The sequence below is a fragment of the Strigops habroptila genome, chromosome 11 (assembly GCF_004027225.2).
Source record: "Strigops habroptila isolate Jane chromosome 11, bStrHab1.2.pri, whole genome shotgun sequence".
In the NCBI taxonomy this organism is placed as follows: domain Eukaryota; kingdom Metazoa; phylum Chordata; class Aves; order Psittaciformes; family Psittacidae; genus Strigops; species Strigops habroptila.
This window is the reverse complement of record NC_046360.1, coordinates 10379453-10395927: the sequence shown is the minus strand read 5'-3', so window position 1 is coordinate 10395927 and position 16475 is coordinate 10379453. Positions and strand designations below refer to the sequence as shown.

Genomic DNA, 16475 nt, shown 5'->3' with positions numbered 1-16475 from the left:
AGCAGAGTAGAGGGGCAGGATCACCTCCTTTGACCTGCTGGTCACGCTTCTTTTGATGCAGCCCAGGATACGGTTGGCTTTCTGGGCTGCAAGCGCACACTGCCGGCTCATGTTAAGCTTCTCGTCAACCAACACCCCCAAGTCCTTTTCTGCAGGGCTGCTCTGAATCTCTTCTCTGCCCAGCCTGTAGCAGTGCCTGGGGTTGCCCCGACCCAGATGTAGGACCTTGCACTTGCCTTGGTTAAACTTCATAAGGTTGGCATCGGCCCACCTCACAAGCGTGTCAAGGTCCCTCTGGATGGCATCCCTTCCCTCCAGCGTATCAACCGAACCACACAGCTTGGTGCCATCGGCAAACTTGCTGAGGGCGCACTCAATCCCACTGTCCATGTCACCGACAAAGATGTTGAACAGGACCGGTCCCAACACCGATCCCTGAGGGACACCACTCGTTACAGGTTTCCAACTGGACATCGAGCCATTTACCACAACTCTTTGCGTGCGGCCATCGAGCCAGTTTTTTATCCACCGAGTGGTCCATCTATCAAATTGATGTCTCTCCAATTTAGAGACAAGGATGTCATGTGGGACAGTGTCGAATGCTTTGCACAAGTCCAGGTAGATGACATCAACTGCTCTGCCGCTGTCCATCAGTTCCGTGGCTCCATCATAGAAGGCCACCAAATTGGTCAGGCAGGATTTCCCCTTAGTGAAGCCATGTTGGCTGTCACCAACCACCTCGTTGTTTTTCATGTGCCTTAGCATGTTTTCCAGGAGAAACTGCTCCAAGATTTTGCCAGGCACAGAGGTGAGACTGACTGGTCTGTAGTTCCCCGGGTCTTCCACCTTCCCCTTCTTGAAAATGGGGGTTATATTACCCTTCTTCCAGTCATTGGGAACTTCACCTGACTGCCAGGATTTTTCGAATATGATGGACAGTGGCTTAGCAACTTCATTCGCCAGCTCCTTCAGGACCCGTGGATGGATTTCATCAGGTCCCATGGACTTGTGCACGTTCAGGTTCTTAAGATGGTCTCGAACCTGATCCTCTCCTACAGTGGGCCTAAGGTCTTCGTTCTCACAGTCCCTGCATTTGCTTTCCAAGACTTGGGTTGTGTGGTCAGAGCATTTGCTGGTGAAGACTGAGGCAAAGAAGTCATTAAGAACCTCAGCCTTCTCCAAATCCATGGTAGCCAGTTCTCCTGATAGCTTCTGGAGAGGGCCTACATTGTCCCTAGCCTGTCTTTTATTTGCTACGTATCTATAGAATCCTTTCCTGTTATCTTTTACATCCCTTGCCAAACTTAACTCTAGCTGGGCCTTAGCTTTCCTAACCTGGTCCCTAGCTTCTCGGGCAATGTTCCTGTATTCTTCCCAGGCCGCCTGTCCTTGCTTCCACCTTCTATAAGCTTCTTTTTTCCCTCTAAGTTTCCTCAGCAGCTCCTTGTCCATCCATGGAGGTCTCCTGGCCCTCCTGCTGCACTTTCTATGTCATCTAACTGAGTGGATCTGGAAAAGGACTCACTCATCTCTGGTCCCTCGGTCTTGTTTTGTGCTGTGGTTCCCACCTGCAAACCAACACTAACAGTCCTGCCCTGTGGAGTGCTGGGATTGAGAGCATTGAAACTCACAGTGGTAAAACAGGGCTACAGCTATGAGAGGCAGATGGCCTGGAAATCATGGTATTAGGGATTTTATTCCCTAAGATGCACTGGGGATCTGCCTCTGAGTCAGAATGAAAGGTGCAATGGAAATAGCAATTCCATGGGGGATTTTAAGTTGCTGGTACACGTATCAAAGACTGAAAGTCTCAGAAAAGCCCAAGGCCATTCTCAGGTGCTGTCAATTTTGCATTTCTTTTTATCCAATCCTGCATTTATTCCTGAGAAGCTAATGCGACTGACATGAGCTCTTTTCTTACTAGTTTGTCTGTCTCTTCTTTAGCAGTGGTGATCTGTGCCACAGGAACAGGCTTTGCTTGAAGAAAATGAGGAAAGAAGGGGTGGATTTAAAAGAAGTAGGGATTGCTCTTTATCTGGTTAGAAAAGCCATCAAATCTCAAGGAGAGAACAAGTGTGGGTGTCTGATATGTTTGTAGTAGTGGAAAGCAGCTGACATCCAGTAGCTGTCAGTGGCCAGTGTACTTTGAGTTGGGTTCCCTGTACTTGAGGTTCTACGCCATCTCAGGTCCTTCTAGTCCTGGCAGAGAAATGGGAGGTAAGTAAAGATGGTCACCTCTCTGTCAGCCATCCCACAGTGGTTCCTGCTGAGCGGGGTGATCAGCTTCTGGTAGTGCCTTTTAATGGGAGACCTTCCCTACAGGCTGGGAAGTTCTACTGGGATAAACAAGGACAAAGTGGGATGCAGAGCTGGGGGTCGGCTCAGCTTGGCTCATGGGTGTGTGTATGTGCAAGGCTGCCAGCTTTTGCCATGCTCCTAGGGCCAAACACCCTGTAAGCCCTGCCAGGAGAGTTGTCTGCGCTTTGCAATCAGTGGGATTGATCTTGATGCCCTTGGGAGAGGTTGAGGAACTGTAAGACTATATAAAAAGGAGTAAATAGGAAACCAGGTCAAGGAGAGGGGTGTTGGTACTGACCCTGGGCTGCTTGCCTGAGGCTTTCTAAGAAACTGAGCAGTGGCTGCCATGCAGGTTTTAAGTCCTACCTTTCTCTGAGAAGGCCAGTGGCATCCCAGTGGCAGACTGGGATGGGGCTGGGTTGCAGCACAGTTTCTCCTGGTAGATCCCCCTCCATGCCCACCCACAGTGTCCCTGTCATGCTGCTTACCACACTTGGGACTTCCTCCGGGGCATGCCGTGCCGGTGCCATTTCGAGTGGGGGGTTAGGTGGTAAATCAGCTGCCTGCAGATCCTGTCTGAGGATTTCCAAGGGTCATATTCCTGAAAGCAAAGGGACAGCTTAGACTCTGTGTGCACCACAGCAGAAGAGGAGGCAAGGGGGAAAACAGAGGAAGATGGGAAAGGAGCAGAGGTGGTAGTGGAGCAGGTACATGTATATAAGGGAGGAGATGAAGAGAAGAGAAAGAGAGGATGAAAGAGGAGTGGTGAGAAGGCCTGAGGTGCCTCTGCTACATGCCATCTCCTTCTGAGGTGGAGGAGAAGCAGCAGGAGCTGTGCACTGCCAGAAAGGACTCCAGTCCAGCCAACATGGTCTTGCCCAGAGTGGGGCTACACTTTCACAGCCTACCCAGGAGCAAGTGAAGCTCAGAAGAGGGGTTATTTTCTAGAGCTGTGGCAGGGAGTCTGGCTTTAGGCCAGGCAACACCCAGGAGGGCAGAGGTGGCTGACAGTGTGAGGGGCTCTGTGCAGGGAACCCCCTACACCCTTTTCTTCAGAAGACCTCCACTGTTACTGAAAGTCCAATGCAAGGGACAACATGGGTGTCTCAACTCCTCACTGCTGTATCCTCAGCAGCACTTGTCCCCAGCTGTGCAAACAAGCTGCCAACAATGTGGTACAGGACTCTGCTAAATTTCTCTCAAAGACCTTGTTGCTATGCTTCCCAAACTCTCACTACATACTGTCTTTGGACCAACTTATCTGTTACCCTGATATGGAAAGTTTAGCAATTGGCATCTTGCTCCATCCCTGAGGTGCTGCTTGCTGGGAGAGATGTGCCCTGGGACATCCCTGCTCCTCCTGCAGCAGCACTCTGACTTTGTTCCCTCCTGTGCTTCAGCTGGGAGATAACAGGACAGGGAACCAGTGAGTACCCCATACGCCATCTTATATCCTTGCATCCATTCTGCTCCTGGAGGTTTGCGTTTGGGCGTTTCCCAATGCCAGCAGTTCCCTCCAGCCCCTGCAGTAGTAATTCACAAGGAAAAGATGGCACCAAGATGATTGTTACCTTCCTGAGTTTATTTTTGCATGTATTCTCTATTGCCATGGCTTTGAACAGCACCTCTCTTCCTCTGGTGAAGCAGAATGGCAAATGGCAGCTGCTGAAGGCTGGGATTTCTGCCCTTTTCATCATATTTTCCAAATGCTGGCAGACACCTGCATTCCCATTCCTCAGCCCTCCAGCTGTTGTGCAACATGTGCATGTAGGGATTTGGTAGGTAAATACATAGTAAAGCTGTAGGGGAATATGCTAATTCATTCTTTATGGCAAGTGGTTACAGCGCTGTGCTGTGGGCCAGCAGCTGCACTGTGACTTTCCTCAGCAGTCCCTGAATCAGCTCAACTCTCCAGGGATGCGCTGCCAGCATGTGGCTGTTGTGCTGTGCCAAGTGGAGAGGGATCCCAGCCTAAATGCTCAGCTGAGCACTCTCTCATCCCCGTCACAGGTCCCCTAAGAACTCCACAAGGACTGGCCCATGCCCTTAGGTTAGGTGCCTCATTCTAGGCTACTGCTATGCTGGCAGGGCTGCAAGTGGCACACTGCTGTCACCAAAACACCAAACCTTTCCAAGTGGGTGCATGTGCACTGCAGGCTTCAGTGCAGAAGCTGGCACAATGCTCTGCAAGCATTTGTTGGCTCACAACTGAGAATTACCGTCCTGTTCTTTCCCATGTCCTCACTGATTTAAATTTCACTGACAGACTGGGCATCGCACTCAGCCTGCTTGCCTGTAATGCAGTTACACCCACCAGACGCTCAGCCAGGGTCAGAGAGGGGACGTGGGCTGCTGAGGTTTGTGCTAGTGCTGTAGAGTACTGAGTGTCTCTAGCCCCTTAATTAAACTCCTGTTGGTTTTGAGGGCCAGCTCAGGTACTCAGCATTTTCCTTAGGAATGGGGAAAATCTTATCTATATAATGGTACATGTGTCACGTAACACGTGGAAAATAGAGGAGGAGAAGCATATGCAGGTAGGTAAGAACTGCAGTGTATTATTTGCTAGGTACCTGTGTAAGGTCATGTCCCCTCATGCTGCCTTCCCTGAAGGGCTCTGCACAGTGTGAGGTTGGAGATGGTCTGGTACAACAGCTGGAGGTGAGGTCAAGCGAAGTATGGTTAAGAGGTGCTTCTGCAACCCACCCCCTTCCTTTTTAGATGCTTATAAAATTTGCACTAAAACTACACTTTAAAAGATCTTACGTAGGCTGCATTGCAGCCCAATGATGATGATGGAACTTTGTCTAAATGTGCTTTGTCTATTGACACCCGACAGGTTAACTGTTACGAGTGTCAGGAGATGACAGAACAAGGTTAGAAATGCCAGTAATCTACAGCAAGCATTCAGTGTATTCCCTAGGGCCCTGCTGTTTGCTCTGAGCTTTGTGTAAGTCATATCTCTCTTTGAATAAAGAAATTCGCTCTATTGCTCTCCTTATAAAGCAAACATGACACTTGCCAAGCCTGATGAGTAAATGGATGGATTGCAAATCCAAGTGTTTGGGGTGGCAAGGAGTAACAAAAGTTACTGGTGTTACAAAACAAAACTCGTAACAAAAAGATACTGGTGTTGCAGTGGGACTGTGTATCCCTGATGTTTGTCTACAGCCAGCCTTGCTTCTGCTCTCCTCGGTCTCTGAAGGAACATGCCGAAGCAGTGCAGAGATACTGTGCCCTAACATGTTTGCTTCTTGGACCCTGAATTGTAATATATTCCTCATGCACTGGCCTTAGGGATCTGGAAGGTTATAGGGGGGATGTAATGCTGGGTGAGGGCAGTTAATATAGCAAAGGCTCTGGCAAGAAAGAGGTTGTTCTCCTCCTCTTGCAGAGGCACCAGTCTGGGCAGAGGTTCACAGAGATCTCTGTTCCCCTCTGCAGCCCCAAAAGTCCCCCGATAAGCTAGCTGCTTGGAACCTCTGAGGTGTCCCAGGGAATATGGCACCACTATCCACCCCATATATTTTTATCTGCCCTGTACCATGTCATCAAGTGTACCATTGGCACAAAAATAGCGATTTCTGTGCACATAACCACCCCCTCCTTCAGTTGCATTCATGTTCTGAGGTAGTTTTAACTCATTTCTACAGAAATATACACCACAATCTATATGCTACCATTCCAAGGGCATACACTGGCTGGTTCTGAAAGACTGCAAGCACCACCCACCACTGTATTTGGGCTCTCTTTGCATCAGCGTTATGTTGCAAAGTATTCATTGGGCTGGGGGCAGGGTTCACCTTTTTGGGACACTGTAGATCTCTAGCAAGGCTCATCAACAAGTCGTGGGAGATGGGATCCACCAAGTTGAGGAAAGTCGCATTTTTGTAGAGCACTTCATTGAGGAATGTTCCTTCCAGTCCCAGGTCCTACAGGAAAAACAGTCAGTTAGATACATGGGCTTCTTTGAAGCTATAACCATGAGGTGTTTTGAAACCAAAAAGTAAATGTGATGAGGTGCCAGCTGGTTGCTCAATGCAGGAAACTATCCAACAAAGGTGAAGCAGCTGTGTCTGACACAGCATTACTGCGATAGGAGATGTGGACAGCCAAAGAGCTGAATGAGATGCAGTGTTAAGTTCAGCTAGTCAGCCTATGGACTGACCACCTGGTTTCCACCCGCCTTAGGAAGGTGAGAGTGGTATTATTCCCAGGCTGGCTGAAGCCCAGAGAGAATTAGAGAAGCTCACAGCTTTGTCAGCCTCTATGTGTGAATCTGCTGAAGAAGCTGAGCAGGAAGGCTGGCTCTAAACCTGCCTCTCCAATCTCAGATTTCCAGGAAAAATCAAACCTTTCTCAGGTATTTAGATGTTGCCATATGCCCTGGTGGTGGCTGGCAGAGCAGAAGTCCTGCCCGTCAATATGAGTTTAGCTGTGCTTTGAATTTCTCACTAAGTGCTAAGCACTGCCAGTATTGCCTTTTGGGTGTAATGGTAAATTTGGGTATAGGTAAATTTGGGTGTAGGTAAATTTGTCAATCATGACAGCCTCGGGGAGTCCTCTTCTTATCTTCCACAGCATGAGCTGGGGGAATATCAGTAGCCCATGCAACTTACCTCCATGGACTTCGAGTATGGGGCACCTTTGCACATGCTGGAAGAAACCTCAGCATCCTTGGGAACAAAAAAGCCTCTGAGGGGCCAGATGGGCGATACTGCAAAGAACTAAGCTGTTTCTTGCTAAGAGGAAAGCTAAGATCTAATATACGGCACAGTTACTTCCAATCAGGAGGTACCACAGGGCTGTGAAAATAAAAAAGGGCATCCGGTAAAGAGAGACAACATACTCACATTGAAAATGCCTTAAGGACAGAAAAAGAATATCCCAGGAGAAGGAACGTAGAACGAAGGAGCTCCCTAATAGGGATAGTGCTGAGTTTGATTCAGTTGACAAGGAGGGCTCAGCTGGGGGAGGAAACAAGTCCTATGCACATTCTGCATGCTGCTGCCAGGAGAAATGAATAAGCAAATGGGTGCCCCATATGTTCGCGCTGCTCCACGGAATGTGTGCATCACCAGTGAAAGGTGCACTGAGAGCTCAGAGAAAATAAAAACAGAAGAAGAAGAGAGAGAGAGAAGAAAAAGCCAGCTGGGTGTACACACATCCATCAGCAGCAGGGACAGAGCCATAGCTAGCAGAGGTGTGGGATCTTAACCCTAAGCAGCAAGTAAAGCCACTGTTGTATCTACTCTCTCCTGCCTGAATCGAGCAAGAGCACAATACCAAAGAGACCCTGGGTACAGATCTAGTGGAGAAAGGGATAATAAATGAAATGCTTTACAGTCCCATTACTGTGTGTACACAGATGACACCCATAAGCAACCAAGGAACCCAAGCAGTGGATAAGTCCCGAAAGACAGCCAGCCAGACACAGCTGGATGTGGGCCAGGAGCATACCAAGGCACCATGCCAATGTCTCCCTTCACCATAAGGCTTCAGGGAAATGGAGCCTCCTACGCCAATGTAATATGCGCAGATGAAGAAAGCTGCCGAGAGGATGGCATGGCTGGGCATGCAGCACTGGATGTCAGAGCAGCAATTAAACTCCCCCAGTTGGAGCTATACTATTAAGATGAATCTGCATTCCATTATAAAACCTGCCTGCAAGGGCTTTATAAGTAATATAGCTGTAAATGTTCACTTCATGTTGATAGTCCATGAATTCTTAGCCCAGGGACGTTTTATGGTTCATTTTACTTCCCTCCCTCCCTCTCTATCATTTTGTGGAAAATTTTGTACCACCTAAAGGGTGGCTGCAGACAGCAGAATATTGTAAGTCTTGCCAGATCAGTTTGCTTAGTGCTGTTATCTTAAAAATTATACTTGGCCATTGTCTGGGTGCAGGGAAATCAGACTGTACCAGGCTTCGTGCTGGTGTAAATCTGTTGTCTCCCCTGGCTTCAGCTGAGTAATGTCCATTTAGACCAGCAGAAATCTGGTCCGTCTTTTGCAGGTGGTATTTTTGTGACTGGTAAGGTGATGTGCAGTGAAGTTGTTCAAGTGCTCCTGTACAAAGCAAGTGTACCTGAGTGTACACGCATGGTTTGCAGTTATTCTAACTGCAGTCTTCTAAAATGCTAGGACCTTGCATCTCTCTAAGTGGATCTGCTTCTGCCTGGCTTGCTTTAGTTTATTACACCCTCCCAACATCCTGGAGCAGTCCACAGGCCAAAACCCACTAGCAGATACAATCACACTCTGCGGGGTACACCTGCAGGACTAGATAAGGTCTCTCTCTGCTGGAAGCAGCAGGCTGCCTGCAGCAGGAGGCACACACCAGCAGCCCATGAGCTCTGGTCTGGCTGAGTGTGTCTGCTCAGCTGAGGAGGCTGTGATTCTGGTCCCACCATTGCTCTGCCTTCTCTGGGGTGTTTGTACCCTTGCCCAAGGCACAGTGATGAGGTATGGCGTTAAATATCATCACTGCCCACTAAACAAGCTATCTTTTTCTTTTTACAGGTTACAAACAGACCCTTACCTGAGACACATTAATCCGTGACTCCTTAGAGCATCTTACTGCCAAGGTAAGCCAGTCTGTGTAAGGAAGAACATGCTGGGGACCAAGCTAAGGGCTGAATTTAGTTAGGGAATGAGGGAAATTTGTAAATGGGAAAAAAGGCTGATCATAGTACTCTCGAAGCTGGTGCTGGACATGTGAGGAGGACTGGTTCTGATTACATGACCCCAGACTGGCTGAGAGTTGTGTTTAGTTGTTGACGGTTGTGGTATGTATTAGTGACGTAGCCTTGTGCCTCTGAAATCTCTGAGCACACACCAAACTGGAGGCTTTGGGGTGGCGTTGGATGGACTCCCGTCTCACTTGGCAGAGAAAGGCTGTGTTGTGACTACAGGATGCACGTCTCACTGCTCTGTCATGAGGGTCGCTGTTTCAACATGGACAGACAGACATGGGGACCAGGAATAACAAGAGGAACTGGAAAGGCAGTGGACAAAATCTGATGTTCAGGACATGGTAATTCTCTGCAGATGTGCGGAAGCTGAGTGTTTAACTGGTCCTGAAAAGAGGGCTTAGAAATGACCCTCCAGGCCAGGTGGCCCTGTGACTTAGCATTCAAACCCTGACTGTTCACAGATGGATCTTCTGGAGACCTCCAAGGCCTGTGGAGGATTTCAGTGCTTCAGTCTCAAAGAGAGGTGCTGAGCACTACAGAACATAACATTCAGTAGTTCTGGCCTTAGGCCATACACTACAAAAGTCTGTTCATTGCCACGTTCATGAAGTGAGTGGTTGCCTCTCTCTTCACAAGCTTCTTGTAATAGTACCTCTCCAAACTGCCTTTGAAATGTTATTTCACCTTTGTCTGCCATACAGGTGCACACATACAGGCTTTCTGCTGAGGGTTTATCTGTCTACATGTGTGGCAAGAACAATGTTTTTTGAGCTGGTGACAATCCTCATGTGAATGCTAAGGCAGTGGACAAGAAAAGTAGAGACGTAGGTTTTGGTCCTATAAATTCTTACTCCTAAGTGTGCAACTTGCTGGGAGCACAGGGCATTGACCACCACTGTTGGGTGTGTTGCAAAGCCCAGGATGTTCAGAACAGAGAGAGGGCTGCTAATGCAGCTCCCTGCAGCTGGTATATGGCTGCAAGCATCCCAGCAAGCCAGTCCTGCTCCATCGTACTCCCTGAGTAACCCAAAGGTTAGTTGCCACTATGGCAAGAAACTCAGTATGTTCCCAAGATTAGGTAGGTCATTATCTAACAAACTAAGATGAAAGTTAAGAACCGATGGTGGTTTATGTCCAAATCAGAGGGAGGATTCATCCCCTGTGCTACTGACTGCAGAGTTGCCTGCAGTTGGGGGAGCTGAGTTTGCCTGGAAAGTGATGGTAGCACCGAGCAATGGAGTAGATGGCTCTGTTCCAGCAGCAGGGCTCTGTCCTCAGCATCAGTTTGGCACCACACTGTCTGCACACTGGCTTTTCTGCTCCTGAATGGCAGCAGGCAGAAACAAGCTTCCACTGATACACTGACCCCTTTACCTCTCCTCTCAGCAAAGACTGCCCCAGAGGTCCTCTTCCTCTCCAAAACCATTTTGGGTTCTCCCAAAAACAGATCTTGGCCAGTCTGGCTGGGTGGACATAATGGAATGTGCTGGCAGTGGGATGGCAGTGGCTTTTCTTTGGGGGGCATCGATCCTGAGCACACCCAGGGGCTTGCATTGAGGGGTGTGGATGGTCACAGCTGAGGCTTGGACCCCCCTTTTCCTGAGAGCAGCCGAGCCCTCCTCCAGCCCCTCCGCCCGGGCGGGGAGCCGGGCCGGTGGCCGGGAGACCGGGCAGGTGTCGCCTCTCGCAGCCGCTTCTGCCTGCCGCGGCACCGACCGAGGCAGCTCCCGCACCGCCGGAGCGGAGAAAGGCAGCACAAAGAGCCCGCCCCACCCCGCCGACGGGAGCTGCAAACCCCACACTGCCGAGGAGGGGAGCTTGTAAACCCCGGCTCCCCGCCCCACACTGCAGACCCCGGCCCGGCCGGCACCGCCCGCGCCGCGCACAGCCCTTTGTTGCCCGCCCTGCCCCGGAGGTGGCGGCCCGAGCCCCTCATCGCTCGCAGCATTTACCTTGCGAAGCAGCCTGAGGATGTGCACGGCGTGCTCCCGCTTGTGCTCCCGGATGGTGGCCTGGATCTCCCGCAGCCACCCCACCCGCCGCACGTAGGGCGCCGGTGAGGCTTTCCGCAGCACCCCGGGCAGCTTCTGCGGATGGAGGAGCAGGGAGGAGAAGTGGAAGTCGCCCCGGCCGCCCTCCAGCCTGCCGGCGCAGGGCTCCTGGGTGCTCTCCTCTTCCAGGCTGCTCTGCCGGCTGAGGCGGGAGCCCATGGCCGCGCTCCGGCCGCGATGCCGTCGTGCTCCGGGCCGGGCGGGTACGGGGCTGTGGGTCGGGGGAGGAGGGAGGTCCGGGCAGCCCCGCCCGGCTCCGCCCCGGCTCCCCGAGCTCGCCGCTGGTGGTTCCCGGCGCTCCCGGAGGAGCAACGCCCCAGGAGTATTTTATTTACTCGAGTCCCAGCCCCAGCACCCGCCTCCCCAGCGGCTGGGCAGCCCTCGCTGCCTCTTCTCCCGAAGGCGCCTCCTCTGCCGGGAGATGCTTGGTGGAAAAGACAAAGAGAGGAGCGGATGCTGCCGGGAGCGCCCCTTGCATCCAGGCATTTTGGGGAGGATTTTTTTTTCCTAGGCAAACTCTTTGAACGCTGCAAAAGGTTGTCAAGAGTAATAGTGATTCAAAACACGCCATCTGTCTGGGACTTCTGTGGGCTGTGTTTCCTATCGGTCTGCTGTTGGACCCAGAGGAGGTCTAGATTTTAAGAAACTAGAAAGTGGCAGGAATTTTGCCCAACACCCGTTGTCTGCAACTGATAGTACGATGCTGGCACCATTCCTTACTTGCTGTGGGTAGAAGTGTTTCCCTCGTATGCATTCCTCCCTCCTCCAGCAGTGCACAGCACTTGCTATTCCTCAGATAAAATCACTGCCATGCGACAGGATGGTAAAAAACAAAGCTCGAATTCCACCTCCAGCCACTGAGGTTTTGCAGGCAACCGAGTCATGGTGGCTTAGCCTGACCTGCTCCGGAGCTGGAGCCATAGGCTCACTTCTGTTCAGGGCTATGACCACACTGAGCCCAGGTGCCCATGATGGACACCTGCATACAGAGGAGGAGGATGTGATAGCTGTAATGTGAGGGCATACAGCTATAGGAACAACCTGGAGTTCTCACTGCCTTGTGCATCCGTTAGACAAGTATTATCTGATGCATCTGCAGTAGAATCTGTTCTTGTGGTCATTGGGTCTTCACTTTGGGGAAATGGGGTGGCTATGGCTCTTTGCTGTACAGAGCCAGCAAGGTTCATTTTCTTTCTCAGTGTTCCTCAGCTGTGAATAGGACTGGAGATGTGTGTGTTCTGCATCATTGCAGCCTCTTTCAAATACTCTATGGGTGACCTCAGTCTGGCTTGAAGAGACAGGGACAAAATGGGGTTGGACTCTAAAGCAGCCTGGCCAATGCATCAGTTTTGTCATAGCATTTACGCAGGTCTCTAACCATGACAGATCAAATTCTGACAGCCCTTCTTAGAGTTTTACTCAATGTTTGGTCAGAGAAAAGCCCTGCTCCATCTAAGCACCTGCAAGAGAGAAATTAGCATGACAGATCCTGAGATATCACTGAGCCTGACTCAGGCTTATCCCATTTGGAGGGAGTAGATGCTGAGTAAGGACTCAAGGATCTGGCTGGAGAGCTTTGAGAGAGGTTGGGTCAAAAGGAAGTCACCTGTTTGGAGTGCAGCATTATGGCTGCAGGAGTGTCACTGGGAGCAAAGGGAAGGACAATAGCTGACTGGAGCGATGGGTAAAGGTGTCAGCGGAGGCAACTAGACAGGCTGCCTTAGATTTGTGCTTCTGCCTGCTCTGTTCTGTGAGCACTGCTGAAAGGAGAAGCAGCAATAGTGGGGTTCATAACCAAAGGGTCCGTTTAATAGCTGAATGGCTTTTTATGGCTGAATTGTCTCATACCTTATCTCCGAGAGTCAGGAGAAGGAAACATAATCTGCAGTTCGCATGTAGGTGAGGCTGAGTTCATGTGCATTGTTCCAAGGTGGTGGGAGAACCAAGGCAAGCAAGTGCCTCAGAGGATGGCACTGGTACCAGGACATCTTCTACTTCCAAGTGAGTGCCGCTTCGAAATATCTCACCACAGATCAAATCCTCTTAACAAACAAACAGTTGCAGGAGCAGTTCAGCTCTCTCTGGGCTATGTGTTTTAAAAATGGAGACACTACAATAGCATGAATAATAGGAGCTAATGAGAAACACACTAGTGCTCTGCTTGGCTTTACTGAGGGAGAATGGCTGGATGGCAGCTCTTTGTAGACTAAAAAATAGTTCTGCCCTATCTGTGTGAAGGGCATATGACAGCAAGTGGGTGTATTTCTGTAGCTAAGATGGTCAACAAGGTTTGCTTCATGTAGTGGGAGGAGGCAGGAGTTTGGGAAGAGTAGACTCTGACAGAGAGTGCAGCCTCAGGAGAGCCTGAGCCAGCAGGCAAGGATGCAAGACCTGGGGGATACCAGTCTACAGGAGTGTTGCCATCTTCCCTTTCCTCTTTGCTGTGGTGGCACTACAGGGAGATAGATCAGCTCATGAGCTTGTTGGGTAGGACAGAGTGGGGACTGCAGGGTCTCTCACAGTCACTGCAAGCTAGGGGTTTGAGGTCCCACTTCATCCCAGTGGATATATTAGCACTTCTCAGAAGGATATTAATTTATTCTAACCTTAACACAGCTGTACATGGTGCTGCCAACTGCAACTAGCTGGGTGCAGCATGGCTGACATAAGAGTTTTACCAAAAATCTCTCCTAAAATGAGAAATAGGAAAAATGGAAGTTAAACAGAGATCCTCTCGCTATTCACTCAATTCTGTGCTGTAAGCACATCTCCTTGTTGTCACCACAGTTTCCAGTAATGGGAAAATTCCTAGCTCCTGGCCTTTTGGGCAAGTAAGGATAGCTCAGGTCAGTGCCAGAACAGAATAGTGACTGTACTGGATCAGACTGCAGGTCTCTTTCCCCTGGAATCCTGAATTACCAGTGGTTAATAGAGGATGCCTAGTGAGGAGCATAAGAACAGGGGGGTGCAGGTCACTCTGTTCCTGAATGTCCTCCTTACCATCAACGACCTGTAATTTGGGAATTTCCTGAGGTGGGGATGTCTACATTTCATAGTCCTTCACAGGTTTTTCCTAATCATTTTTTGAGCCTGAGCAAATTCAGGGCATCCACAGCATCTTATGGCCATGAGTTCCACTGTTCAGCTGTGTGTTGTGTGAATATTTACTTTGTTCTGCATCTGTCACTTACAGTTTTCTTTTGATGCTTTGTAGCTTTTGAAAGAAGCAGCAGGCAGTCATTCCTTATTAATTTTCTCTAAGCTACTCTCAAATGATAAACCTCTCAAGTGTCTGTTTCCTAGGCTGAAGAATCTTGGTCTTGTCCAGAAGACTTTCCAGACCTTAGATCACCCCTAACCAGCTGCCTGCCCCTTCTCTAGTTCTGCCGTAGCCTCTAGCAAACTGGCACAACAGCCATGGGGATGCAGATGCACCCTGGAGCTACCAGATAGCAGTGAGGTTTGTGGTTTTGGTCTGTCTTCTAGTACTCACTTTGGCTTTTTGATTGCTTTTGACCCCTGGGCTGATGCTTTCACTGACCGCTTTTGGCTCGCTCTTGCCATTGCACAGCATGCTTAGGCCCCTGTGTCTCAGTTTGCCTGTCAGTAGACTGGGAAGGGGATAGTTACTGCTCTCCCCTTACGAATTCACACTGGCAACCACGGTCAGAGGTTGCCAAGGCCTCTTATTTTTGTACTGTCTCATCCCTGTAGGGTCTGTGGTGTATGCAGTGCTAGGCTGGGAGCTTGGGCTCATGCGCTGTGGTGGGGCAGGTTGTGGCTTCCGCCCTGACACAACTGGAGGGTTGCCTTCAGTGTGCACTGTATAACATGCCACCACCCTGTCTGGGGAGTGCTCAGCAGAGCACTGCAGAGCTGGGTCACTGCAGCCAGAGCTCTGTCACTGCCCTCTCCCTTGAAATAAATACTCTGTGCTGCTCCCAGTGTGACCGCAATTCCCATTGCCTCTGCCTGGGAGGAATTGGGTACACTCACACACCTGCATGCTTGCTGAGGCTGTTCTGATTTGTATTCTGCTCAAGCTGGATTTGAATAACAATCCTAATTATGTTTGCCTTGTGTATGATGAAGGTTACATTTTTGACTGTTGTTGCTGGGTTGGAAATGTAATTGATTAATGTAGTGCTTAAGAAGGGAAAGAGGATTAAGGCAGTGGTGAGGCTGTGCTGCCAGACTGCCTCACGCTTTCACAGCTTCAGCTTTTGTTTGCCTGCAAACCTGCTTGTCTGAGCTCCCAACTTGTTATTTCTCATGGCTCTGAGCTTGTTGGCAGATCCCTCAAAGCCAAGCTTCCTGCAGGGAAGGGAGCTATAGCCCTGGAGAGTTACATGCAAAGAGCTAGTCCACAGTCTAGGTTTAATTCCACTATATATGGGGGCAAATGCACTTGCTATTTAGCCATGATCTGTTCAAGGGGAAATGTATGTAGGGAGCTTCATAGCCCAAATACCTGTGAAGTATTGACTGAACAAAGCAGCACAGCCTGGAGAAGGTCCACCTGTCAATGACACTGCAGTTTTGGGGAAGAAATCCTCTTACTGCTTCTGCAGAGTACATGGAGGTGGGGAGATAAAAGATGAACACACCATCAGTGCTGGCAGTAGCAACTGCACGCAGACAGGCACTGCTGAGACTCTGCACTTGATGGAGAAATGGTAGCAATAGCCCATGTAATATTAATTAGGTCTTAAGCCTTTTGCCTCTTGCAGCTGAGGCTCTCTTTACAGTCCATGAGGCACCTTGGTGGTGTTCTGGGTCTGAGGCATGCATCTGTGCAGTGGTGTGGCTTAAAAATGGCAGAGTTCTGCTAAGTAACTATGGACACTGGTCCACTCGTTACTGGGGAAATCAATCAAATTCTAGCAGGGCCCATAAAAGCAGATTTGTTGGCCTGTGTATTGCCTGAATAGAGAATCTTAACAACTTGTGATCTTGTGGTCACATAAATTGGACAACATTGCTGGAAGCACAGGGAATGTCACCAGTCCACTACAGTGACACATGACATTAACTTGGCTTCTTAGCACAGAATTCTGAGCTTCCACTGCTTTCATGATGAATTAATTTGGTGTCTGAGGTACATGGAAGATTTCTGTTACCTCCATTAGGGAAGCATGCTGCACCAATTTCATTTAGATTAATTTTGTCTTGACTAAATGAAGCCATGTGTAAAGCTAGATACTGTGAGGTTTGGACACACAGTCTTGCACTGAACCACTGCAGCAGCTGCAGTGCCTCGCAGAAAGGCAGAATTTTATTTAGCAGCTCTGAAAGCACCACCAGAGACACCCATCACAGCTCTGTAAGCACTGGGGCTAGCCGGGCTCAGCGCAAAGTCCTGTCCTGTGCCACTCAGGAAATGCATCACACACCTCCAGCATGGGGTATCTCTTCCAGCCCTGTGTGGGCTTTC

The 16475-nt window shown here is 49.8% G+C and overlaps 1 protein-coding gene across 1 annotated transcript in view; it reads right to left on the bottom strand.

Moving 5' to 3' along the window:
• The window catches only part of LRRC75B (leucine rich repeat containing 75B), a 29081-nt gene extending 17603 nt beyond the window's left edge, over window positions 1-11478 (bottom strand). The window contains exons 1-3 of the mRNA XM_030501442.1: window positions 10943-11478; window positions 6099-6227; window positions 2787-2899 (exon numbers count right to left, since the gene is read on the bottom strand). Coding sequence (XP_030357302.1) covers window positions 2787-2899; window positions 6099-6227; window positions 10943-11200 — 500 coding nt within the window. The 5' untranslated portion in view covers window positions 11201-11478. The remainder of the gene's footprint in view (window positions 1-2786; window positions 2900-6098; window positions 6228-10942) is intronic.
• Window positions 11479-16475: the final 4997 nt, after the last annotated feature.